This window comes from Periophthalmus magnuspinnatus, chromosome 23, assembly GCF_009829125.3.
Source record: "Periophthalmus magnuspinnatus isolate fPerMag1 chromosome 23, fPerMag1.2.pri, whole genome shotgun sequence".
Lineage (NCBI taxonomy): Eukaryota > Metazoa > Chordata > Actinopteri > Gobiiformes > Gobiidae > Periophthalmus > Periophthalmus magnuspinnatus.
The window spans coordinates 18249354-18274810 of NC_047148.1; the positions used below are offsets into that span (position 1 = coordinate 18249354).

The 25457-nt window shown below is 38.0% G+C and overlaps 1 protein-coding gene across 1 annotated transcript; it reads right to left on the reverse strand.

Annotated features, from left to right (window-relative positions):
• Positions 1–1158: 1158 nt before the first annotated feature.
• On the reverse strand, positions 1159–24748 carry fcho2 (FCH and mu domain containing endocytic adaptor 2). The gene is made up of 29 exons (XM_055231472.1): positions 24570–24748; positions 20188–20279; positions 19444–19518; positions 19212–19353; positions 18210–18362; positions 17702–17806; positions 17507–17605; positions 15973–16069; positions 13298–13342; positions 13145–13214; positions 13051–13075; positions 12862–12918; positions 12450–12509; positions 12159–12332; positions 9542–9566; positions 9054–9086; positions 8455–8494; positions 8285–8370; positions 7613–7699; positions 6231–6719; positions 5860–5975; positions 5654–5780; positions 4852–4963; positions 4185–4340; positions 3588–3720; positions 3268–3467; positions 3115–3179; positions 2863–3021; positions 1159–2789 (listed from the first exon to the last, which is right to left on the reverse strand). The coding sequence occupies exons 1-29, from the start codon at positions 24600–24602 to the stop codon at positions 2767–2769; spliced, it is 3078 nt and encodes a 1025-aa protein (XP_055087447.1). The 5' UTR covers positions 24603–24748; the 3' UTR covers positions 1159–2766.
• Positions 24749–25457: the final 709 nt, after the last annotated feature.

A 25457-nucleotide genomic window follows, 5' to 3' on the forward strand; every position in this document is an offset into this window, starting at 1 on the left:
TTATTTATCTATCCATGAGTTTGTGTGACTTTATTAGCCTGTGTAATGAGTGAGTTGCATTTACTAGAAGACATCTTATTGCAATTGTATTTATAGGAGTAGTTTCCACACATTTTTATGCATCCTGCCATAAGAAGTTAAGTAAACAAAACTAAGATAACCTCTTTTTTATCTACCTGAGTTTTAAAAAGCGTTAAATACATTACGTCAATGCAATACATGTTTTCACACTGATGTTGAGGGGAATCAACTGACACGAGACCTTTTTGTTCAGAGGAAAAATGCAAAGCATCAACTCTGACAGTAACTTGAGTTATTTTAAAGAGGTCGTTATGGATCTGGGAAGAAGTGAAGGTGAGGAATTTGAAGAGCTGCAGTAAGCTGTAAAAAAAAAGAACAGTTCTTGTTTGTTCAGATGGTTTTCCCCTTGTTGAACTGTGAGATCAAATGAACGTATCAATTATCAATTGTCCATAAATGTTACTGAGGTGGGAGCCTGTCTGCAAGGAAGAATAACTCAGTTCTATGTGTCCTGTGGGTCATTGGACAAACATGTCAAGGAAGGTGGACAGCAGCACGGCCTGTGAAGAGGTGACATTTATTTAATTATCATGCCCAAGGTTTTAAAATAGTTTTATATTTCTGATCACAAGTGGTGACTTATAAGGTAACGTAAGGTACATTTTAACGTCCCAGCTGGGGAATTTATCCTCTGCATTTGACTTCAGTGTAACTGGAAAGCCGTCAAGAGACCCATGTCCAGATGCAACATTACAATTGAAACAGTATGGTGTTCTAGCATAAACATATTCATTATATAATTTAATGTATTTTTTACATACTTTCTTCTTCACCACATGAGTAATGCTGTTTTGATCTAAACACTAGAGCCTGCTTGAGCCTCTGTTGATGATAAATGATCTAAATAGTCTGTTGTAATGCTAAATGAGTTGAATATAATGAAACTGTGCAGTACATCCTCCGCAGCAGAGCGCAGCAGGAGGTTCTTCCAGGACACTGGTGATACGTGTGAAGAGAGAAATCAAACACATCTGCTGTAGACACTGAAAGTTAATGAATAAATTATTCTGTAATAATATATGCATTTATGACAAAGTTATACTTCAAAAGTGATAAAGTAAACAAACCACAGGAAAGTTTAAAGTTGTCATTTTTATATATTTGTATATATTTATATATTACACATTTAATACAGGCATAATGCAAAAATCATAAAGACAAAGTGGCAACGATATTGGTAAAAATGTACAATTTGACAATCATTTACACATTGTTTATCTCCAATAAATTCTGTTTGTTACAAGTTAAGAAAAACATTATTGTGAATAGTGAGAAGAAAGATGCTTGTGAATTTAGAGAGATAGCAAGAACCAGCTTGCTAAAATATTTGAATCAGGTTTTGTTTTGTTTTTTTACTTTTTTTCCACAACACCACTCTATTTCATATGGTATGACATAATCTAAATTTTCTTATGTTTTGGCAGATTTATGTTTAGTGTTGCAACCAGGCACAGCATTATGAACAATTTACAAGAAGATTTTGCAAATGTTTTTCAAACATGTCATTATCACCTTGTCACCGGCTTTTTAAAGGTGTTGCTACTCAAGCTACTCAATGTCAATGCAATGACTGAGTAACTGAACCATCCCTCAAGCTCCAGAGGAAAACAGAACCTCCACACTGTAATGCTTGTGCTTTTTGTTAATTGAATGTGCGTTCTTCCAGCATCCTCTGAGAGTCAAAGAAGGTGGAACAGTTACAATACAACCACATCTACAACATTGGATTAGCCAATGTTCTGCATTAGTGATAAGGCATCAGGATTTTTTTGGCCTTGTAGTGCTACTGCTGCACATAAACCTGCTGTGCACTTGAGCTGAAGATATAAAAGGACATAACAATCAAAACAGCTTCAAGAGGCAAACAGGTTCTTTCACTTTTGGAAGACTGTTAAGTTGTACAAAGATGAGGCTTTTCCCTTCAGTGTCCAATAAAGTAGTAAAAGCATAACTGGCACAATGTTACGCATTAGCCTCATTAAATGCACTGTAGACAAATGTCGATTCAGGCACATCTCAATATTAACAAGGCACCGAGTGCCTAAAACATGGCCAATTGAACAAAGGGAACACGAGGAAAATCCCTTGATTTTTTTTTTTTGCACAGAAAAAGGGCATACATACTGACAGGTAATTAAAAAAGACAAGACGGTGATCACAGGTCCCACTTTGGGTGATTAGAAAATCATATCTTACCACAGAGAAATGTAGCTTAAATCTGGAAACCCACTCTGGGTCAAAATATTAATCAACATGAAATTTGATCCACAGTAACACAGTAACAGGCACTGAGGTCAGATTTTTTGCATTTGTTAAAAAAGCACTTTTTGATATTGTGCCACAAGGAGATAGGCATTAGTGAAAATGATCTGAGTTATAGTTGGTCAAGCTGATATATACAGTTTGTCTTTTCTTTCATGCGGCATTATTTAGTAAGGATCGTTAGTGCACATTAGATTTATATCTAATTCATGAACTATACAAAGTGTATTGAACAAAAGCTCATTATACTTAATTCTGACATGTTCCTCATTATTTTCTCTTCTTTTTGTCTCTTACACAGTGTTCATTACTCAGTGCTGCTTAATCGTAGTGAGTTTCCCACCTCCAACGTAAAAATATACCTGCGCTTGGATGGATTCATAATTGGCTTCCAGAAACAACCAGAACAGCGAGTCAGTTACCTCAGCAATCGGCCATGTAACGCCCTAAAACACACAAATGCATTTGAATATTTAAATAACAGCCCCACAAGCTGATGATAAAAAGACATTTACCAACCTGTAGCAAATCTCTTCTTATTGAGAGACAGTCTGTAACCAGACCCATGCAGCTCCATGTCCACTCCTGACAGGGTGCTCCCTTCATTCATAAACTGCACTGCGAGAGTGGAGGGGGTTGAGGGACCATTTGAGAGCTCAAACTTGGCCCTTACAGAACCTGAGGCCAAGCACAAATAAATCATGACACCATTCATCGTCATTTTGATTACAGAATAACGGACCATGAAAGGTAAGAACAAATAATGTTTACCTTCATTATCAGCTTTGTCTGAGATATCACTCAACTTCCACAAACACTTGTTCTGATCAGAACTCCTTTTATGAATAAAAACAAAAAACTTGTGTCAATATTGAAAATAAAATGAATGGCTGAGCGTTGAATTTGTGTTGTTTTTCTCCTCACCAGATCGAGTTGGGGAGAGATTGCATGCTGGTTACCCCCCCATCCACAGGCACTAGTATCTGGACGTTTGTCAGAGGACCTGGTGAGGCCATGGAGTCTGGGTTATAGCGATAGTCCAACCGAAGGTCTGTGGTGCTTGGTGTGCACTTCCAGTACACCGCCAGGTTCAGGGGGGTGGAGAGAATCCCATCAGTAAGCACCTAAATGCACAGTTAAAAAACCCCAAAATAAATAAAAAATAAAAACAGGCGATGGAATGTTCCCTAGTACAAATTCTACACAATATTTATTATATTGATGTAGCTGGTGTTTTAATTTACCTGGTATTTTAATATGTCAATATTGAAGTAAGATGCTGAGGGGTTCTGCTCCGACACTTTCCTGAGGTAGGACATTAGTGCTTGCATGTTGAAACAATAGTCTTTGCAATCAGAGTCACTTTGGGAAGGATCACTGGAGAAGAGCACACATCATTTCAGTAAATAGAGAAGGGCAGGTTAAAAAGGGCTATGTTGTGATTAATTTGGCTGTATAATATAAAAAACACAGTGTGAGGAGTGTTTTATTCAGGTCAGGTTAGGTTTCATAGGCGGCAAAATAAAAGGTAACCTAATGAAGATGTTAAATGACCCAGTTGAAACTAGTGGTAAACTGCACACTGCTTTTGACATTCAGTTTGTGAGATAAAATAATGTGTTGAATGGTTTGGAGCTCAATGTTATTTTAGAATAAAAAGTTGTTCAGATGAGGCACGGTCTGTTGAAAGCCTGGTCGTTAGCGTTTGGTGGAAAATATTTTGCCTGACAGTCTATGTCAGATTACTAATTGAATTTCCTCCCACTGACGCAGTCTACATTTCCTCAGTTCTCAACATCTCTCCTTCACTTCAGCTGGAAGCCTCTTGGAGTTTGGCTCACCTATGAAGTAGCTGCTGGTTTGGGAGGATCTGCTCCAACCTGCTGGTGTTCTTCAGTTTGAAGGTGAGGACGGCCGGAGAAGGGTTGGATGTAAACACCTTGATAATGCCCATGGGGAACGACAGGGTCATGTCTCCAGTTATCTTCACAATACATCTGCAGAGAAACATTCACATATGTATCATTTACTCATTTCAACCAAAGCATAAACTATACTGCACATATTTTATTCTTCATTATTATATTTTAACATGAATTTTAACAGTTTGGTGATGGTGGTGTTTATCTTTCTTTCTTTGCATGAATTTAAGTTGAGCCTTTGCTGTGGTGAACACTGCGTCTATGCTGCATTGGTCCTGAAATGTTCCATTTGCTAATCCCTGAAAAAATAAGCCTTTTTCACAGCAGCAATTTAACGGCAGTTAACCAATAAAAGGCTGTATGTTTTCTCTGCCCTACACTATAATCTGCCCCATGTATGTTATCCACACTGAAAGAATGGTGTCAGACGAAAGGAAAACATTCCACACATGCAGTGTGAAAGGGACTGTTTAAGCAGTCTGAGGTGTGTGTGTGTGTAATGTACATGAACAATATGATCACTGTCTCCAATTAAATGTTTCAAATTAATGTATCTCATTAAAAAAGGTAGTCACATGAGACTCACTTAGAGGGATCAGCTCCTTTGAAGTAAGCATTAACTGTCTCTGTGAAGGCAACGGCAATGGGCAAAGCATCTTGGGATGCTAAGGTCACTGGGCTGGGACCACGTGAAGTTCCTAAAAAGAAGAGCTATTAAGTTCTGCAGTATAAGAAACATATAATAAAAGAAGTTCAACAGATTACATGATGCAATAACTAACAATTTCACAGATCAAGTATTAGTACATTTGACATCAGTGCAGGAGATTACATAAAAATGCTGTAGAAGTTGAAAATTAGTACAGTGAATTGTATTGTGAAAGGTCTAAAGGGAAAAAGGTAAATACATTGCAAACTAAACATGAAACATCCATTTTAGTCATGAAAAGACAACTATCGAGTTACAGGAGCTGGAGAGAGGGGGGGGGGTCTCTTACACTAATCACTAGATATGGTACCTGCTGGTGTTTCACAGCACTTCTCAAAAGTAGGCAGCTTGGATATGAATATATCATCCTCTTTGTGCCAAAGTAAAGGCATAAAAAGAAAATGAGAAGATAAAGAAACAAAAATGTGGAGTGAGATGAGTGACACTTTTACCAGGGCATATGTTCGTATGACTGTTAGACGGTCTAGTTTTAAGAAAGATTAAAAGGTCTGGCTGAGGTCTGAAAAAAAAAAAAAGTAATCTCAGCTCTTTAAATGAAATTAAAAGAAATGAGGAAAGAAAATGAGCCAAGTTAAACTATGGAAGTGACAACAGGTGAAGTCAGTGTAAAAGAGCGTCTTTACCAGAAACTGTAGAAAGAAGAAGTGGCATGTCTCACCAACAGTGGGGGTGTTGCCTGCACTAAATGAGGCATTCGAGGACAAGGAAGATGAACTCTCCGCTCGGGCCAGTGGTGCAGGAGGTGAAGGGCTGACATTGGTCTTGGGTGGGCTAAACGGTCGCACCTAATAATTAAAAAATTTAAATACATCTCAACATCACTACTTTAGAACTATGAAGGTAACTGACGCAATGTTTCCGTACAATTTCATTTATGCCTGTAAGCTTTCCTGTAGGAAGCTTAGGTCTGGACGAGGGCCGAGGTGGAGGCATCAGTGCTCCAGCTGTCAGAGGGGTGGTGGGTCTGTTGGGTGGGGGCACTGTCGAGAAAAAAAAAAGAGCAATATGGGATCAACAAGGAAACAAACAACATTCAAGCCACATCAAAAATCATGCAAATGTATAATTACACACAAACAAACATTCATTATGCAATGCCAAAAACACTAAAAACAAAAAAAGGCAAAAGAGACAAAGAACAACAACCTTAACAATATAAATTGGCACTGAACAGAACAAAAACACCATGCCATTCCACTTCAGGCAACATTTCCGCCTCTCAATGCAAAGGTTACCATTAAATGACATGTTTGTTGAAGTCGCTGGTTTATTACCAACTCCACAGAGGACGTCAGTGAAGCCATCGTCTCGACTGGGCACCGCTTTACCATAGGCTTCCGATGATTCATCTGACGGGAAACGGCTTGACCTGCCAGAGCTGGGACAGGGGCGCGGGGGCTCCTTCACTGAGGACCCTGAGCCTTGGTGTCGGGCAGGAGCAAAGCTGTCATTGAAGGCAATCCACTGGCTTTGGGACCAGCATACAGTGTAAAATGCATCCACGCTCTTCGGTGGGCTGTCGGCGGCTGGGCTCTTGATGGGGTCATCTGTGGGCAGTGTGATGGGGGCGCTGCGGGCTCGGGCTGGTGCAGGTTTGAGTGCTTGGGAGGTGTCCTCTGATGAGTCCCAGGGAGAGGAAATTGAGGAGGAAAAGGAGGAGACATCTTTGGACGGTTGGAGCTTTGCCAATGGAGGAGAGCTCTTGCGCTGTAGCATATTGTCAGCTGAGAAGAGTTTTAGGTGGAGATGGGACGCAACAAATGGAGTGGAGCAAGTAAATGACAAACTTTTAGAACAAAATGATAAAAGTTACATACATGAGACTACTGTACATTCACTGCAATACACAGGTGTTTAGCTTAGATAATTGCAATTTAATAATTATATGTATCTCAAAACATCAATAATAATAAAAAGAGTTCAAAGTAAAAAAAAATAATATAAAGGTTATGTTAGTAAAGGCTTCATCAACTACAAACATTATATTACAGGGCATTCACATGGTCCTATAAATCAACAGTTTGAATCTTACCACATACACAGCAATTTCTTAATTAGGCTGAGCAATTATTTCAAATTTTAATAAAGATTTTAGATTCAATAGTTGTTGCTTTTTAAAAGGAGAGATCCAGGGCCAATCTTGTGGCAGTAAATGCATGTGGTTTGGAACAGAGTTCAGGCTTTGGGAGAAATTAAATTAAATTCCACTGACTAAGCAAAACAAAAGATCTCATTCATGAAATTAATTTTGAAAAATATATTTCTTTTCAATATAAGGATAAAAACTCATGTAAAACATGTCAGGTCGCAAACTGATCATTGGGCTGGATAGTTTAGCATTGTGCAGCTGATGTACTGAATGTGCAGAGAACATCAAACATTCTGCAGCTCTGTGGTGGGAGTGTTCAAAAAAATTTCTTTTTTTTAAAACGTAATTTATTTCTATGATAACACTGTGTTGAGTGTGCACTGGGGACATTTAGGCTATGTGTGATATTCTAACACCGAGCAGAAACCACAGCAACCAAAAACCTGTTGTTAGCTCAACATGCTCACGTAACGTTAGAACTATTTCGTATACATGGAGGTGTCACATGATGTGAACGGGACAGTTTACCTGGTGCTTCAGGGAGAAAAACATCATCATACTCATTTACCATAAATGATGGAGATGAAGGGTTTGGGTAGAAAAGAGAAGCTAGATCTGACAAAAAGCCAAAATAAAACAAACGTAGCAAATTAAGTAAGATAAATATAAAATATACAGAGAAACCTAAAATCCCTCCAAAGGCGTTTAATCTGTTGAGCAGACCAGTCTAAGTGTCATGTGTGCGGTTGGAGCTGGTAATACACTGTACACAGGGAGATTAAAGCAGCTATAAGCACAGGCCTAATTCCCATCAGTATGAAGCACTCAGTGATGCTCTTTTGACTTTTAAGCTGTGACCTTCGACAGTAATGAGACACTGTTTGACAACATACGTGCTGGTGGGTTTTATAGCTGACCCGCTGACCTTAACTAGGTGCCAATTAACTGTGGATTACGCTTAGCCTAGGCAATGGGTCAGTGCTAATGTCACTCTCTTTAAACCCAGGTGCCATGCGGAAGTCAAAAGAGTCACTAAACTCAACACTTCTGTAAATGAACCATAATCACCAAAAGAAAATCAAAACATAACAAAATTATATAAGAAATACCAAGTACTTCATATTCAGAGCACCAAATTCAAGTTGCAAATTTTGGTAATTTGGCTTGATCCCAAGATAAACAACACTTAACAATATGTACCTGTCGTAGAGGAGATGGATGAAGAGGAGCCTGCAGCAACATTTGGGCCGAACGGGTCCAGGGATAACAGGTCATTGTTTGTCAGTCTGACCAAAGAAAAACAAGTGAGGATCAGTGATTTAATAGAAAAAATTGGTATAGATTAAAAAAAAGAAAACTGAAGTTCTTACTCATATGATGGTGGCATTTTGCTTTTTGCTAGTTCATCACCTAAAAGAAAACAAAAAACAACAACATTTTAAAATTCACATAAACAGAATGTTTAAAAGAATGTTTCTCAAAAGCCCAACTAAATCCTTCCAACCAGATTTATCCAGAAACAATATAAAAAGGAAAATACTCTTAGTTTATATTTCAGATACAATTCTGAGGTTACATAAACAATACGTTTAAGAGTGAGTATTTGCAGTAAGATTGAGGGCATAATTCAAGTAAAAGCCTTTAAATCTTACTCAAATACTTTTGTCTGTGTTTTATTTTAGTGATAACACTTTACAACAGGGGTTCAGATAAAAGATCATTCAAGTCGGTAATTTGTGCCCTTTTCTAAAGTGTTACAAAGTGAAAGCAGCAGTTATTCTCAAAATGTCAAAACTCAAGTAAAACAGAAATGGCTTTTTACCCAATGGTGTAGTGTGCAGTGTGTCAGCCATGTTAGTCAAGGAGCTCCAGCAGTTATGTGAACCATTTCTATACCAAGCGCTCAAAGGAATGTTGCAAATTATTTTCAATGGAGAGAAGGCAGGGAGTAGACCAATGATGTACTTACCACGGCCAATCTTTATTGTGGCTCCTGTGTGCCCTATGTGTGTGTAAAATATATTTAGAGCTATCAATTCATAATTTTGTGATTTATAAAGACAAAGGGAAATGTGTAAGAAAAAATAAATAAAATAAATGTTTTTTTGTTTTTTTTTACAAGTATAATGCATAAAAAAACCCAAAGCACTGAAAAGTTTGCAGGAGGAAAATGTAAATCCTGGCATGTAAAGTTAGAAATATCTAATTGAGTACTTAGTCCCATTTGTACGGAGTTGTGAAATTTCCCTTAAAACAACTCTAGAAAAGAATAATTTACTTTGAAAGCATCTGTTGATTTTGGCACGGGCAGTGGATTTTTTTCTTTTAAAAATAGGCTTTTTAGAAACAATCCCAGCCAAGAAAAATGTAGTTGAGAATTTATAGAGTCAAGCCCTTTCACAGTCATGGAGTATGACAGTAATATACAAAGGTCTGAATGACAGAGAAAATACTCACTGGACTGGTTCCTCCGCATTTGACCCTGTGCAGGAAGCAAAAAAGGAGCTATTAGAGATAATGACTTTGACTCCATTGTATGTTATAATGCAGATGCTTAATTTAAAAACTACCAACTACACTCCCCATATCACGTTAAAATTACCAGTAATGACACTGATTGACATAAATGTACAGAATGATGATGTTATGATAAACATCAATAATTAATAAATAAAGAATATATAAATATGTATTTCATTTTTCCAAAATGTATTTTCCTTATTATCTTTAATCTTTTCCTTACACGTCATCAAGAAATATTATTCCCAGTGGGAACAGAAGTTTTCCTCTTCAAGAGTAAAAATTACACCTTGTCAGCGCATACCAGACATTTAACCTAAGGTGAAAATTTCAACAGCACAAAACTCAGTTGGGGACAACAAAAACGATTTCCCCAGAACCTTTGCACTTGCCTCCATTCAGCTGAAGACATAAATCAGCCATATCTCACAGTTTAACACAATATAAACAAGATTTACTTCAGGGGGCCACCGGCAAAATGGAAACTTAAAGCATCCATTTCAGTCAAGAATTTGTCAGGGGAGAAAGGTTCTAGAGATGTCAGGTTTTGTCAGAACAAAGAGAAACGGGTTAAAAGAATACGGCAAAACCGTTTAACCACCGCAGCTCTGTGAGGGCCGGAGTTTAGTCCCACAGGCGCTAAGCAGCAAATGGGTTCAATTACGGCTCTGGCTGGCCACACACACTCACAACTTCCATCTCTGTTTCAATAAAGGCACTGGGCTTCAGAGTGGGAGGCAAACAGGAGGAGGAATAAAAGAGAAAAAGACAGAAAAAAGTGAGCTTTGAGCTGGGGAGCTGTGAGGCTGCATGGGGAGGAAGAGGTCTTACAAATAATTTGCACCAGATGATACAAAATTCATCACCAACTATTATGTTTATCCGCAAAAGAATATAACAAGAGTTTACTATGGCTGCACAAAAAAGTGTCTACAATTATTATGTAGTATTCAATATTGCAGCATACAACAGGTACACGATAAATTCAGAAAAATTCCAAAGAAAAGCAGCTTGGTTCAATGGTCAAACTGTGTCACAACAATAACAACTTAACAGAGACTAATTCAAAAAGAAACATTTGGAAGAAAACAAAATAATTATTAATACTTAAAAAAAACTTAAAATAATAATAATTTGTCATCCTAGAACTTTAGAGTTACCTTTGTGATATTTATTTTCAAGGCATCTGAATTAGATATTAACAAAAACTGTGTATACTATGTGAAGAAACGTGAATAGTAAGAACACAGCACGTGCATGGATACAGTGTTAAAGCGATAGTGGTATTTTTTCAGTATATATATTTTTATAAATTGTAAATATAACTTTTACCAAACACTGTATTGTGAAAACTGTTTGAAATTATATCTAAAAATGAGAAACCGACATAGTAATGTTATAGAATACCGGCAAATGTCTATATAAAAAGCGAAAGTCTAATGCATAAATACTTTGTTGGAGTTGTTTCATTTACACATTTTATGTTCTCGATTTCTTTGTAGCTGTGTTAGGTTGGTGTTACAACAGACAATATTTTGTACATATATATATATATATATATATATATATATATATATATATATATATACATATTATATATTAGTACAAATGTAGTAAACAATAATTATAATAATTCAGACCTGATTTTACTTTTTTTTTGGAGAGAACCTTGCCCCGTTCAAAAGATATATATTTTAATTTGAATCTCTTAATTACTATTGCAACAGAGAATCTATGAAAAAAAAAAAAAAAGTTGAGAGTTGGCCCATGAAGATGCCGTGACAGTGGTTAATGTGCAGGCAGAGACAACACTGAGCATGGCCCCCGACCCCTTTGCACTAAAGCTAACAACAATAACAGCACAGGGAAAGCACACGGTTTGCACACAAGCAACAGTGACTTTAATCTTTTATGTCACTGGTTGTTGTTTATTAAGATTTCGACACAATAATATTCCTTTAGAGCTGGATGAAAGTATGTTTTTTCATATTTATCCATGCTTTGGACTGGCAGAAGAACAGCTATGAGCAGGTAAACCAGGTATCTATAGGTGTAATAGTATGATGCTCTACTGACTTTCTGTGAAGACATTTGTATATGTTAAAATTAGGTGTGGGACGAGACAAGATTTTAACTTGATTTAGAATAAATACATCGCTAGGTTGAATTTTCAAATTCTGGCTGCCTTATTTATAATTTCTTAATATTGTATACTTCTGCTGTCATTGTCGCACTGTTTCATGGTTTCTCAACAGCACTTACCCATTCTTTATTAGTGCCACATGAAAACACGTGGAGGAAAAAAATCTCACTCTCAAGATTTTGTCCCATCACTTATTAGAATTACTAAAATTGTGAGTAAATTAAAAATATATTCTAGCATATATTTTAACAAAAACACTTTGCTAAAACTACTATTTAAGAAAGTCTTGTAAGGGCTGCTGATACAACTTATCAGCGTGTTCTCAATTAGGTTCGACATGCTCCTGATGCCCTCTAGTGTTAAGGAACTGCAATAGATTTGGGTTACAACTTAAAGAGGTTTAGCTCATACCGAGGCTGAGGGAGAAAGGATGATGTTTCCAATGGAGGCCTTTAGTTCGTCTATAGTGGCTCGGTTCTGGTGTGTGCCGTTGTTAGCTTGGACTGGTTTGATTTCAACATGGAACTTCCGTGGTTCATCCTCATCTTCTGAATCGCTGGATGAATAGAAGGAGTTTTCTTTGGCATGTGACGCAAACCGTTAAGAAATACAGGTATGTATGTGAAGAACATGAAAAAAAAATAAAATAGAATACTATACATCATACAAAAAGTATAATCATAACTTAGTAACCAAAAGGATATTGTTTTCATTTTCTTCTGGCCTTATGCAAAAGCCCTCTGCATCAACTTGTGGGACATTCTGAAAAAAAAAAAAAAAAAAAAGTTAGGAGTTGAAAACAGAGGTGGTCAATATTTATACCGAACGTATCGTCTATAAAAAAAATAAAAAAATAAAAATTAAAAAGCAATACAAAAAACACTGCCCTGAACATTTGTGGATAATTTCTGCAGTCCTTAAACATTTGCAACATCTCCACTGATATGTTTCTGATTATTGTTATTTAATAAAAACAAAACAAAAGAAAACAAAAAATTTACATAAAATAAAAGATATTTTGTCATTATCTCCAACATTGGAAATAAAGGTAATAGAAATTTGTTTTGCCATTTTGTCATGTTGTCATTTTTCTTTCTGGTGTGAGCAAACTCACAGCATTCTGGATGTCTATGGCTCCGTAGTATCCTGGAGGAGCGCCATTGGCAGTGTTCTATCAGCATAAACAAAGCAAAAAGAGAAAAATTCATAAATCCTGTTGAGGCCTTTTTCACCTGTAGCCAATACATTCAAAAAACAAACATACAAAAAACAAGCAAATGTGTTATACCAAAACATTACTCACAGTAGCTTCAACTTCTGTCGACTCTCTAAAAAGATAAATAAAAAGTTATAATTTATTGTTTAGTGGTAAAACTGATTAAACTTCCTTAACTCACGTGGAGTCTGTGTCTTTGTCTTTCCTTCGTCCTGGTATACCAAAAGGTTTCCTCTTTCTGGGTTTTGTGACTTAATGAGAATATTAAAAACTCATTAAAAAATTATGACACCAAACTACTTTTATTGGTAAAATATTACATTACATGACTGACCTTCTGTAGCAATCGCTATATTGCACTCCTCAAACTCAATAGGCCCTAATGAGACAAAGAATAATTGAGGTTCATTTGGCACAGAAAGGGTCACTGATTCGCTGCTGGGACTGCAGTGAAAGTACATCACGCAACAATTACACATATACAACACAAGAGAAAGGCAGTGAGAAGCACGCAACATGCAGTCTGGCGTGCCATACGCAGAGAGTACACAAACAGGGCTGGGCCAGTCCCCGAGGGCAGACAGGGTCATTGACAGAGTCAACTGCATGTCTGGTGGCTCTGCAGTGATGTGCCACTTCCTCCTGGGGACACTCTCCCCGAGCCCACACAAAACCAGCACCTGGGTCATGGCCATCCATACAAACTGGATCGAAATCATTAACTGACATAGTTAACTACAGGTACTAAAGTGAGCTCACACTAAACATATTCACACATGACACGCAAAGTCACTTAAACCTATTACAATAAGACCAACAAGTCCAAGATTAGATGCAGGGAAGTGTTTAAAGCCACATGGACAAATCTGCTCTCAGGGTTAAGACATGCAATTTTTTTGGAATTAAGGTAAAAATGCAAGAGAAAAAAAGTCTACAGACTTATTTACACCATGAAAAATACTTACAGTATTCAGTATATTACGTATATACAGTCATCATTAATGCAAATTTTGATTTCTACCACACAATAATACAAAAATGTATTAGTAAGTAAGTATGGAGTATGAACATTTATTTTTCACGAGTCTGCACTTTGAAATGGTTGCATACATTACATTGATGTAATAAAAAGTAAGCTTCTTTCTAATCAGCTGTGTCATATAGTATATATATAAAAAAACCAGAAAAAAACCCATAAAAACAAAACACCTGAGAACATGAGACCCCTCTTGTAATGACTCTGAGGCAGCAAAGCTAATGTAATATTTTACTTTCAGTGTAAATAAAGTACATGCTCCAATGTCATCTTCCCAGAGGACGTTGGTGGCAAACAAAATTGACACATTGTTTGGCGCGTGCATTGCGGAGTGAAGCGCAGGGAAGCGGCGAGTCACGAGAGGCCTGCATCACGGCAACTGAAGTGGTTATAGTACACTGATGATGACTGGTCTACTCTAGTGTGCAATATCAGCCTCTTCACCACTGGCAAATCAGCACTGACAGCACAAATAACTGTTTGTGTTTGTGTGGCCACATTTCATGCCAATCAAGACAGAAGTGCCTTGCTCGTACATGTCCCAAGGGAGAAAAGATCAGTGATGCTAATTGAATCATTGCTAGTCATTTACTGGAATGGCATAAAATCATTAAATTCTATACACACATTTGAAATATTTGCCATAATTGGCAATTTGATGAATAAGTAAAACAGCGACTGAAGAGCATTCTGCATTGTTTAAAAAACTGACGTGTAAAGGCCCGACCTCTTTGCTCTAATCACCACAATATTGGAGACAATATTTATGCAAAGAGACGTCATAACAGCAGACACATGAATATTACCTAAAGCTGGGCACACATTAGGAACAGCTTAACGTCTCATAAACACACAGACAGTGTTGTTTATACAGCAGAAGATGTTTCTTTTCTTTCTACTCTCTGTGAGGGAAGCAGACTGTCACACTTGAGTGGAGAATGGTTTTTAAATTGTATATGCTTCACATGGTACTGGCAGAGAGAGGGGCGGAGGATTGCGTGTCTGGCTCATGGCCAGTTGACAGCTCAGCTGGATATCGTTGAAGACTCAAACCCCCCTGCCTCGCAGCGTGTCACTTTGGGATTGTTCCGCAATAGAAAGTTTATTCAACCTCTCTCTCTCTAAAGGCACTGGACCGACCATCCGTGCAGCCATTTAATCAAGCGACAGACAGGTTATTTTCCTGACAGGGTCAGAGCTGCTGTTCTATCGCTAATGAACAGTTTGATACTCAAGGAATTTTATGACCGTTTTTAGACTCAATTAATTCTGCTGTCCAAACAAATGAAGGCCACAGCTCCTTAAAGCCTGAGCCTGAGAGTGGAGGTCACTGCTTGTGTACACACAAACACAGCAGAGGTGAACCCTTTGTGCCTTTGACCTGATGTGATATAGTACAAGTGCACACTGCTGAAGAAGGGCAATAATTATAGACGTTTTACAAGTGGATGATTTCTGTTTTACAGTAGCTCTTGTAAATAGGAAGAACAAAATGATTAAGTGAATAAAAACCTCACTTATGAGCCTTAGGTCCAGTTTATGAACAATTAGGCACTGCAAGTGAAGGAAGAGGGAGGAGTAGGGTGAGCCTAAGAAGTCTGAAGAGCATTCCCTTGATTATTGCAGCATGGCAAAGTTTACACAAGAGTGATTGTTGAGCTGTGACCCCCTGAAAAGGTTGGTTCTGACTGCTTAGTCTGTGAGCAGGGCAAAGCCCTAGTGTGTCACATGCTAACTGGAATGCTGAGCTTGCCTACCTTTGCAGCAGATTACTATGATTGACTCTGATGGCTCTCTACTACTTCTAATTGCCCTTCTCCATGCACCCATTCCCTCCCAACACAAAAACTGGGTTGTACACATCAGAACATGCACTAATAAAACCTCTCATGTCCCAGCTGTCCCACAGCTTAAAAACTTGATGTACATAAACATGTCAACACTGGACTATTACAGTTGTACAAAAATCTTACCGGGTCTATCTTTGCCCGTTCCTTTCGTTTCCGCCAGTTTTTGTATTAAGCTTTCCACAGATGTATTTTCAATGTTTCTCACAAATTCATTTTGGACCTGAAAAAAGAAAAAAACAAATAACAAACACATACTCAAATTTACAGTGTGATTTTGTAAACAGTTTAAAATACAAATGATATATTCTTGTTTTTATACATGTACGCGTAAACAAAAGAAGCTAACACATGTATTCTTGCAAACATGGATATATAAGCCAAGTTGAAAGGGAGCAGTAAAAACAGTTGTACATATTATATCCTGGAAAAATGGTTATGTTGTGTTTGCATTTGCCTTGCTTATTTACTTGTGGTAACTTGCTGTTGATATTGTGGTCCTTTAATGAGCTTGAGATACTGGTGCACGTACTGAAGGAAACATGACAGAGAATGGTTTTGCATACAAGTAACAAGAGCATGCACACATTACTCGCATATCTACATGTGTAAGATGCACCAAACCCAAGTCCCCCTGTTATAGTCCACATTAACTGACAGTGAAAGTGTGTGCGTGTGTGTGCGTGCATGTGTCAGGGGGGTTAATGTTACTGTTAGCGCTGCAGACAGGCTGTGGTGAGGATCTCCAAACCACACGCGATTGGTCAGGTGCTGCCGCTATGAAGGAGGCTCTAATGCTATGAGCCTGCATGCCTGCTCGCTTCTCACACTACACACTACACACAGGCCCTCTGAGGTTTTACTCACATGCGCACAACATGTCTTTAAAAGCTCCTTTCTCACACAAGCGCTCATTTACACAAACAAACAGCACGCACAGGGACACACATGCACACCTTTAAGAGCAGCTCTCTGTACAGCTCTCTGCAGACAACAAACTGCACTTCAAAAACGCAGAGCCATTTCCCACACACTGCTCTTGTTCTGTTCTCACACTCCTCTTATCTACCGAGCTTTGTATGCATATCACCATAATCTCAACAAATGCAACTCGTCTTTTATACTTTCACATTTTTAGTCAGAGATTAATTTTGCTTGGAGGAAATAAGATATTCAAGTGTATTAAGTTATTAAGATGAGTAGTCTTACTAACTACACTTCCAACCACAGAGCAATGTCACTGTTGTGTGAGATGAGACAATTGCCTCAATTGCCTCAAGATTGTGGAAAATGATCTAGTGACATTATAATTCCATGTGTTTACATTTGGCATGAACAAAAAGAAGGCTTAGCATTTTGAGAATAACAACTTCCAGAATAACAAAACATGGATCTGTTATACACTCATTGTAGAGCACTGTCGCCCTCTAGAGGCAACCAAGCGTCCACAACAGGAAAACCATGCAAAAACTAAAAGACCATGCCACAACTAAAAGTTTGCTTTGCATCTTGCTTAGAGTAACAATATTATGATGTTTTAAGCATTTAATTCTTTGTCTCTAAAATATGAAATAGTTATGGCATTTCCCAGACGTCACTTGAGTCATTATTGTGGAGAACACACAGTGGACTGGGTGTAGGAATGTGTGTACATTCTCACCTCGCCTAAAAGTGCATGAGTTTCTTCAACCGAGTGTGAATATGACTGAATAATCTCCTTCATTTGGAGGATGTGGTTTTCTTCAATGTCCTGGAACTTCTGCTCCAAACAAAGAAAAATGTTTAAAATGTGTGGAGAATAATGACATGATCCAAACATGAACAATTTCACAATATAGTTGGCCAAACTTAGTACCTGTGCGGTTTCTGCCATCCTCTGTTCAAATTCTGACTTTGCAGTGGCATATTTCTCAACATACGACTTGTAGGTTTCTGTAGCTTTTTTGGCTTTGACGCCCGCCTGTAAAAGCATAGACAGTTGCTTATATATGATACAACAAGAGTTAAGAAAAAAATATTCAACCAAAAAAGGACCTCAACACACAGTTGATTACAGCTTACAAAACATTTGCTTTTCTCCCCACAAAGTGTATTGTCAAAGCAGAATTTTGTAACAAATAAGACTGCAGCATGTGGTTTTCATAATAATAAAACTCACTCCTAAACTTAACAAAGAGCCATGTGCGTCACTACATGACACTTTGGGATATGAGCTGATGGACCACTCTTGCACAGTCAAAGAATGGTCAATCTTCAATGTGAATACTAGTGATGTGCCAAGAGTTTGTGAGAGCTAGGAACTAGTTAGATTTTACCTGCTTTCACAGTTGTACAATCAGGCACCCCAGCTTTAAGCGACCAACCTTATCTATGTCTCTCTGGGTAGCCCCCTCTTTCCGAAGGCGTTCCTGATCCAAACTTTTGGCATTGTAGCTCTCCTTGGACTTCTGAAGAGCCTGAGATATGGTCTGGATATTCTGGACAGCTTCTAAAGTTGGTGCGACTTCTTCTTTTGTCTAAAATGAAATAAATAATAAATGTCACCCACACATTAGTCCTGTAGACAAGATACAGGATACAACATAAATTATATCAAGGTAAAATTGCTGAAGGCATAAAGAATAATTCTACAGTAAACTCAGGTCAGGTTTTTTGGTTTTTATGTATAGCGCTTTTCCACTTTTTTCAAGGGACTCAAAGCTCTTTACATCAAGGAACCACTCACCCATTCACACACACATTCATACACCAGTGTGCGCAAACACCGGGGGCGAGGTGGGTCAAGTGTCTTGCCCAAGGACACGATGATAGCATTCCTCTGTGGCAGTTGGACAGTTGGAATTGCACCGCCTGCCTGTGGGTCAGTGGATCTGACAGCTCAACCAATGATGTTTATTAAAGCGGAATTCGAACCTTCAACCTTCAGATCAGTGGACAAACGCACTCTACAAACTGAGCTACTGTCGCCCCAACTCAACATCATATTGTTATCAGCTACAAAACTTAATGCTCTGGGATATTATAAAATAAAGCTGTCTACAATCTAGTCTTGGAATTTGACCATGAACACAGATGACCTCAGGCGCTTCATGTAGTTTCTCTAGACATTTCATAAAGTGTGGACTTCAAATTGTGAGACGGTGGAGGATTCTGAAATGTCTCTCCCCTGTTGCTCGTGGCACAAAGCTTTTATGCATCTAAAGGATTTGATCACCATTGCTACTGTACCTTTCTGACAAAAATTCATTAACACAAAAACTGATGAAATTTTGAATGATTTTAACTGCGGTTTTGATACTCAGGTGCTTCAGTATTCACATTAACACATTCACAAGTCTGTTGGTTTTACACTGCCAAAGAGTTACCTTTTTGTGTGCTTTGGCCTGCTCCTCCACATATTTCTGGACCTCTTTTATAAGCTCCTGAAGTTTTCGTACTAGCTCCATATGACAGGTAGCCAATTTCTCTGTTGAGCTTTTGAACACATCCCAGACTGGAGCAAACGTCCTGTGTAGAAAGATAGATAAGTTAATGAGTGTTAAGTGCATTGTATTCATTTACCAAGCTGCATATTATTCAGTATGTTTTAGTACAAACCCAAGTTGAGAAAAGTTGCCAGCAGATTTTGCAAGTTTGGTCATTGACCGGGCATATGTTTCCTCGATAGTACTCCTAGAAAAAAACACATTGAACTTAGTTAAACTTTTACAGCAAAATTCAGAAGAGGGCACCAAAGTAAAGTAATGCAATTTTCACAAGAACCCAGCAATAATTAGTCAAGATAAAAGTAGGGTATGTGGGATATATGGTCTTACTGGTGTGAAACGGGGTTAAAATTGAACCTAGGTTGTCAAAAAAGTACATGAAGTGTTATTAACTAGTACTGAAACTAGATACTTAACACTGAAATTGACTGACGGTTTTAAAATAGTCATGATCAATATCAGAGCTAGTATAACATGACAGAAACTACCCTACCATTCGCCTAAAAAAGAAAGTAATAAATGTAATCCATTAGCCTAGGAGTGGTCCATGGTGTAAAAGGTTTTGGTTTAAAAATTTTATTTTAATTCTGGATGTGAATCATTGTGGGAACATTTTTGTTTGATACTTTTCTTTTGGTAGGACACCTACATGCCAGCGCTGCTTGATTTAAAGGCTCTGAACTTGCAGAATTCAGTCACTGAGCCAAGTACGAGGTTGTACTAGCACTGATTAATGATTTATCTGCAGGCCAAAACAATTTAAAAGGAAATATTTGTATTACTTCATTATCAGATTTGTCTTGTCTAGAAACCTGTGACTCATACATAAGAAAGCCCAGAGGAAATTGATTCTTACCTTTCTCTAATGAAGTCTGTCAGCTCCTTGGAGGAAATTTGGCCATGTTTCATGTTATGGTACAGCACATCAAAGCCATTATTTTTTTCACCCTGAAACATTAAAAACCCGTAGGAGGCAAATACATAAATGGTAAATGGTCACATTTTTCTATAGCGCTTTTCTACCTTCAAAGCACTCAAAGCGCTTTACAACAAGGAACCACTCACCCATTCACACACACATTCATACACCAGTGTGCGCAGACACTGAGGGCGAGGTGGGTTAAGTGTCTTGCCCAAGGACACAACGACAGCATTCATCTGTGTGAGTTAGAATCGCACCGCCAACCTATGGATCAGTGGATCTGACCGCTCAACCAATGATGTTTATGTCGAGAGCCAACCTCCGGATCAGTGGACAAACACTCTACCAACTGAGCTACTGTCGCCCCCATAAGAAGCACATCATACAGACTTGCATTTGCAGAAAGCCCTGGCTGACCATGTTCATCATAACCGTTACTGCAGGAAACAGAAAGTCTGACACCACAGCAGTACCACTGCTGTTAGCACTTGGTTTCCTGTTTTAATGATCCCATACAATGCAAACAGCCTGCTAAATAATGCACCCTAAAGGTTCATGTTTAGAAAGTATGGCTTTTTTCTAATTAAATCTATAATGTGTGGATAAATACTTTATTTGGACTCAAGCCAAAATAAGTTAAAAAAAAATTCTGACAACAAAAATGTAACATATTCAACTGGCATAAGTCTTCAAATCTCACTCAAGTTGTCGGTGGTATTGCACACAAGAATTCCCCCTTCCTGAATTATTATTCTGATTCTACAAAGCAAACAGTTTATAAACTTAATTGATTTGGCTAACTGGCAATGGGGAAATGGTTGTTTAGGTGCAAAAGACAAAAGGTCACGGTAGTATGGCAGAGGTCACAATAGTGAGGTGCCCACAGAACACACGTTAACCAAATAATCAAGAAAAAACAACACAGCAGACTTCACAACAGGGAAGTGGGAAAACAAAAGAGAACAGTCAGCAGACGGATGTCCTTTCAGTGCTTGTTCTTCTAAGCAGTGAAACTTCAAAAAGAATAAGACGCGAGAACACCAGACAACAGGCTGATTAAAAAAAAAAAAAAAATGCATGGAATGTAAACACAAACTAATGTCAATTTTTAATCCTAAACTCCTGATAAGACAATAATTAATAGAAGCTGCTCTACTACTCCACTTCCTTAATAATCTACCTTCACAATGTGAAACACAAGTAAAGTATCATTTAACCTGTCACAGTTTCAAGAAAACATGAAGAAACTTTGCTTTTTTTTTTTTTTTTTTTTAAATAACATGATGGCAACTGTGTATACAACTGAACATATGAACTGAACTTTTGGTTCAGAACTCTGCTCTGCTGAATACTCAATCTCATACTCCCTGGACCATTATCATAATCAACATCAGTCCATGTCATGGCAGTTGGGAACATAATTTTGACAGTAAGCAGACATGTAAGGAAACTGTAGTTTATCTAAAACAACATCTGCCAGACAGAAGCTACTGGAATCTGATTTCTTTCAGAGAATGCAACAGTTCCAATATCCTGCTGCATGAAATAAATCTGCCTTTAATGGGTCACAGCAGGATAAAGGCCTGTCCAAATGTCATTGAATCCACTACATAATGAAAGTCAATTAGTATGCATCAATTTGTGATCAAATAAAAAAAAACTCACTTCTAAGACAATGGTTACATTAATTTGCCATATTCCATCCCAAATAATTTACTGACATTTCTTAAATGTTGTTTTACCTTGAAACAGATGGGATACATGGGATTTTATAAGCTCAAATTAAACGTATCAGTGTTCAATTAAACTAATTAAACTTATTTAACAACAATCAATCAGTTGTTAACAATCTATACAAGGTAACATTAAATTCCATTGTATTGAGTCAACAGCAATGAAATGTTAAACTAACTAATATTACAGATGTACAGCCCTATAAGGCTACACGTCAGCCGGGGTTGGGTGGAACAGCACTGATGACATCAGAGTGTCTGTTTAAGTCATGTGACCAAAGACATTGGGCGAGTGCACAGAGCTGTGACCACCAGACAGCGTGCAAAGGCTGGGGTTTATTTGTATTATAAACACAGTGACAGCGCTTCAAACTTATTTTATACTTTCCCACAGATATCTCAAAATTTCAGCAGCTAAAAAGTTACAAATTTTGTTATTTAGAATTTGTTTCAGCTTCAATAATCTGACATAATCTGGAGCTGGAAAGTAACCGCAGAGGTGGCATATGATAGTTTTTTTTTTTTATTCTGAGCAACACTTTAATATGCACAAATTAACTACAAATTTGTAAAAAAAAACAAAAAACAACAACTCTTGCTCCAAATCACTTTACATTAGCAAACTGTCAGCTCTCTCCCTGTAACTGCTGCTTTCAGGCTTGTTTTGGTCTCAAAATGTTCGAATTGACTCGCTCTACGTGATCCTGGTATTTTCATTTCGCTATTATGTGTCAGTAACTCAAAATATGAAGATTAATAAGAGACAAATCAGCTGCCTTCTTTCCCCGAGGTTGCTAACTCTAGCTTTAGCAACAGGTTTAATTGACAGTGTCGCTAAGCGCCTGCTAAACCAGCGGATGCAGGAGGGAAGGGGCGTTACCTTCCACAGCTTTGCTCCAGATTGGCTCTTTGGTTGCTATGATACTCACGGTTGGAATTACAAATATGGAGCCTGGCTCCAAATTCGCCCTGTAACCGCTAGCCTCGATGAGCTTCATTTGACTGGAGCCGAACGATATGGGTGACATCACACTCACTTAGACTTCTTTATATGGGTAAGACATGAAGGGGCTTTATGCCTTGGGTATGAGTAATAAAATAGGTGTTTATTTTAATTTTTTTTTTTTAGGTCTATGGGCTACTTAATTTTAAAAATCTGTCCATCTTTTACATTCTGAAACTGAAAGTAGGTTACCTCAGCTGACCTTTGAACTATATCACATACTGATGGCAATACAGTTACATTCCAATAGTTAATCACCTGATCTAGCATTTTACAAGCTGAGAGGTGTATATGGAGGTGTAATTTCAACTGCAAACTTTTTCAGAATAGAAAAAGGGTTGAAAAGGCCCATCACATATCATATCTCTGACTTTTTACAAGGTGAAAACTCATTTGGCTCAATTAAGCCATAACATTTCATTTATCTTGCTATAGGCCTACCTTATATCATATCTCCTCTCAAGACCATGTCTGCTTTTAGGTTTGCCTGCGATGATTTGCAGTCAAGTCAAAGTCAACACATAGATGCCAAGAGTGTATGTGTGAGCTGCATACTAAAACACAGCGCATCTTGCCCATCACTGGTTCCTCTTGTGCTCAGAAGCCAGGCCCAAATTGCAGATATGAGAAACTCAAATAAAGCCAGGAAACACCTGTTTCCCATTATTGCCTGAAAAAAAATATTGTTTTGTTTATTTTACACCTTTTAAGTGTATTTTAGATTATAAAGATATTATATAATTTAAGCAGGCACTTGTATTTGCCATTTACTAAAAGTTTGTGTCAAAGACATAACATTTGAATGTAACATGAAATGTTTTAGAGGTACAAGAAAATCATAGACCTTTCTGAGCAGTACTTAATAGCCTTACTCTATCAGTATTTATCCAGTTTCCTTTAGCTTACATTAGCCATTATAGTGGTCTTAGCTGTAAAGGACAGATTCATTATCTTATTCAGTGCATAACACAGCTACTTCCATAGCCACGTCAAATATTACCAAGAATATAAACGTTTTACTGACTTCTGTTGTTACCCATTTACTAATGACACACAACGAAATCTAGTTATAAAGACAATCAAGAACATTAACCATTAGCTTTGGGAGTTAATAGTGTTTTACTGGTTAAAAATCATCCCGTTGTGATCAGTCCTCTCACTGAAACTTTGTTACGGAAGAAATAAACGCGTACACCCCGAGTCAGTGATTGACAGGCGAGGCGCCCAATGAGAGGCCCAGGACTGATCATAAACATTCCAAGACAGGTGATTTGAGCCAATCAGAGCAAAGAGGGGCGGGCTCTGTGAGGTTTCAAGCTTGATGCGTTTTAAAGAGGCCCAATCCCCGGGGTGGCAAAATATCAACGGCGAAGGATAGTCAAGATAAACGTTTGTCATCAACCAGTGACTCCGGTGAGTTCAAGTCACTAAAGCGCCACACAGAATATAAACATAAAACATACGGCCACGTATGTAAGGTGAAAACTAGTCAAACCAAAGCTGACATGAACATGTAAGGAAGGGAACGCAGCAAGGCAAGAATAAGGAATGGCATGGAGCAAACACACAACACCACCTACCCAGAAATGCTCGAGGAAATAGGGTGTTATCATCTTCTTTTAATCCTTCCCACCACAGCTCCCAACTTTGATAAAATGCAACTTTAAGACCGTACTTCTTCCACTGTCCTCTTGTTTCTATGATCTGTTCGCTTTCCTCTCCGCTTTCTTCCCCCTCCCCATCGGAGACTCCACCTCCTGTGGCCCTGGCTCCTCACACTGACCTCAGCCCGAGCAGCGCCCCCTATGGACGACAGAGGGAGCCTGCCGCGACCTGTCCTGTCCTAGAATAGATCCAAGGAGCGGAGGGTTGAGGACGCACCGAAATGTTCTGTATCAAATGATAGCTTTGGCTTTAGAGCGAGAAGTTAAAGGAGTCTAAAATGAACATAGAGCCTGCTTGTTTTGGGAAGATGGAATAAATACCCCAAATTAATTCCATGGAAATGTCTGCAGGTTCTGTGAGGAGGAAGAGGAAAACCTGTTTCACCTGTTTACTTTTGTTCTTATGTTGCCAAGTTTTGGATTACTGTTCAGTCTTGGGTACAGTCAATGAGAATTTCTTTTGAAATTACCTCGAGAAGTATCATGCTGTGTGTTTTTGAGGGAAATTTTACACTTTTTTTTAAATATAATTATTTTGTTAGGACAGATTTTTATAGTTTGAACACATTTATGCACAGAACATATTTCACAGTCTGTCCAATCTACAAAACATAATTGTGACTAAGAATAACAAATTACCTTAGCACAATAGGAAATTGGTTGGCTATTATATAATTTGTCTTTTTGTTCATTTTAATATGGGTTGAGCCCTTGGGTGAGCAGTTTGTGCTCTTTTGGTGATGTTCTGTTGTGTTATGTTCTTTGTGTTTTTCTTTTTGTATTAAGTATGAATGGCATTTGGGT

What these genes read in the sequence shown, in the direction of transcription:
- fcho2 (XM_055231472.1), bottom strand. Translation starts at nt 24,602, where the DNA reads ATGATAACACCCTATTTCCTCGAGCATTTCTGG. An exon ending in CCCAGAGAGACATAGATAAG is followed by an intron (nt 17,807 to 18,209) that starts GTTGGTCGCTTA and finishes ATGCTTTTACAG; the next exon opens with GCGGGCGTCAAAGCCAAAAA. An exon ending in TTTTCTCCCTGAAGCACCAG is followed by an intron (nt 6,720 to 7,612) that starts GTAAACTGTCCC and finishes AACTCTTCTCAG; the next exon opens with CTGACAATATGCTACAGCGC.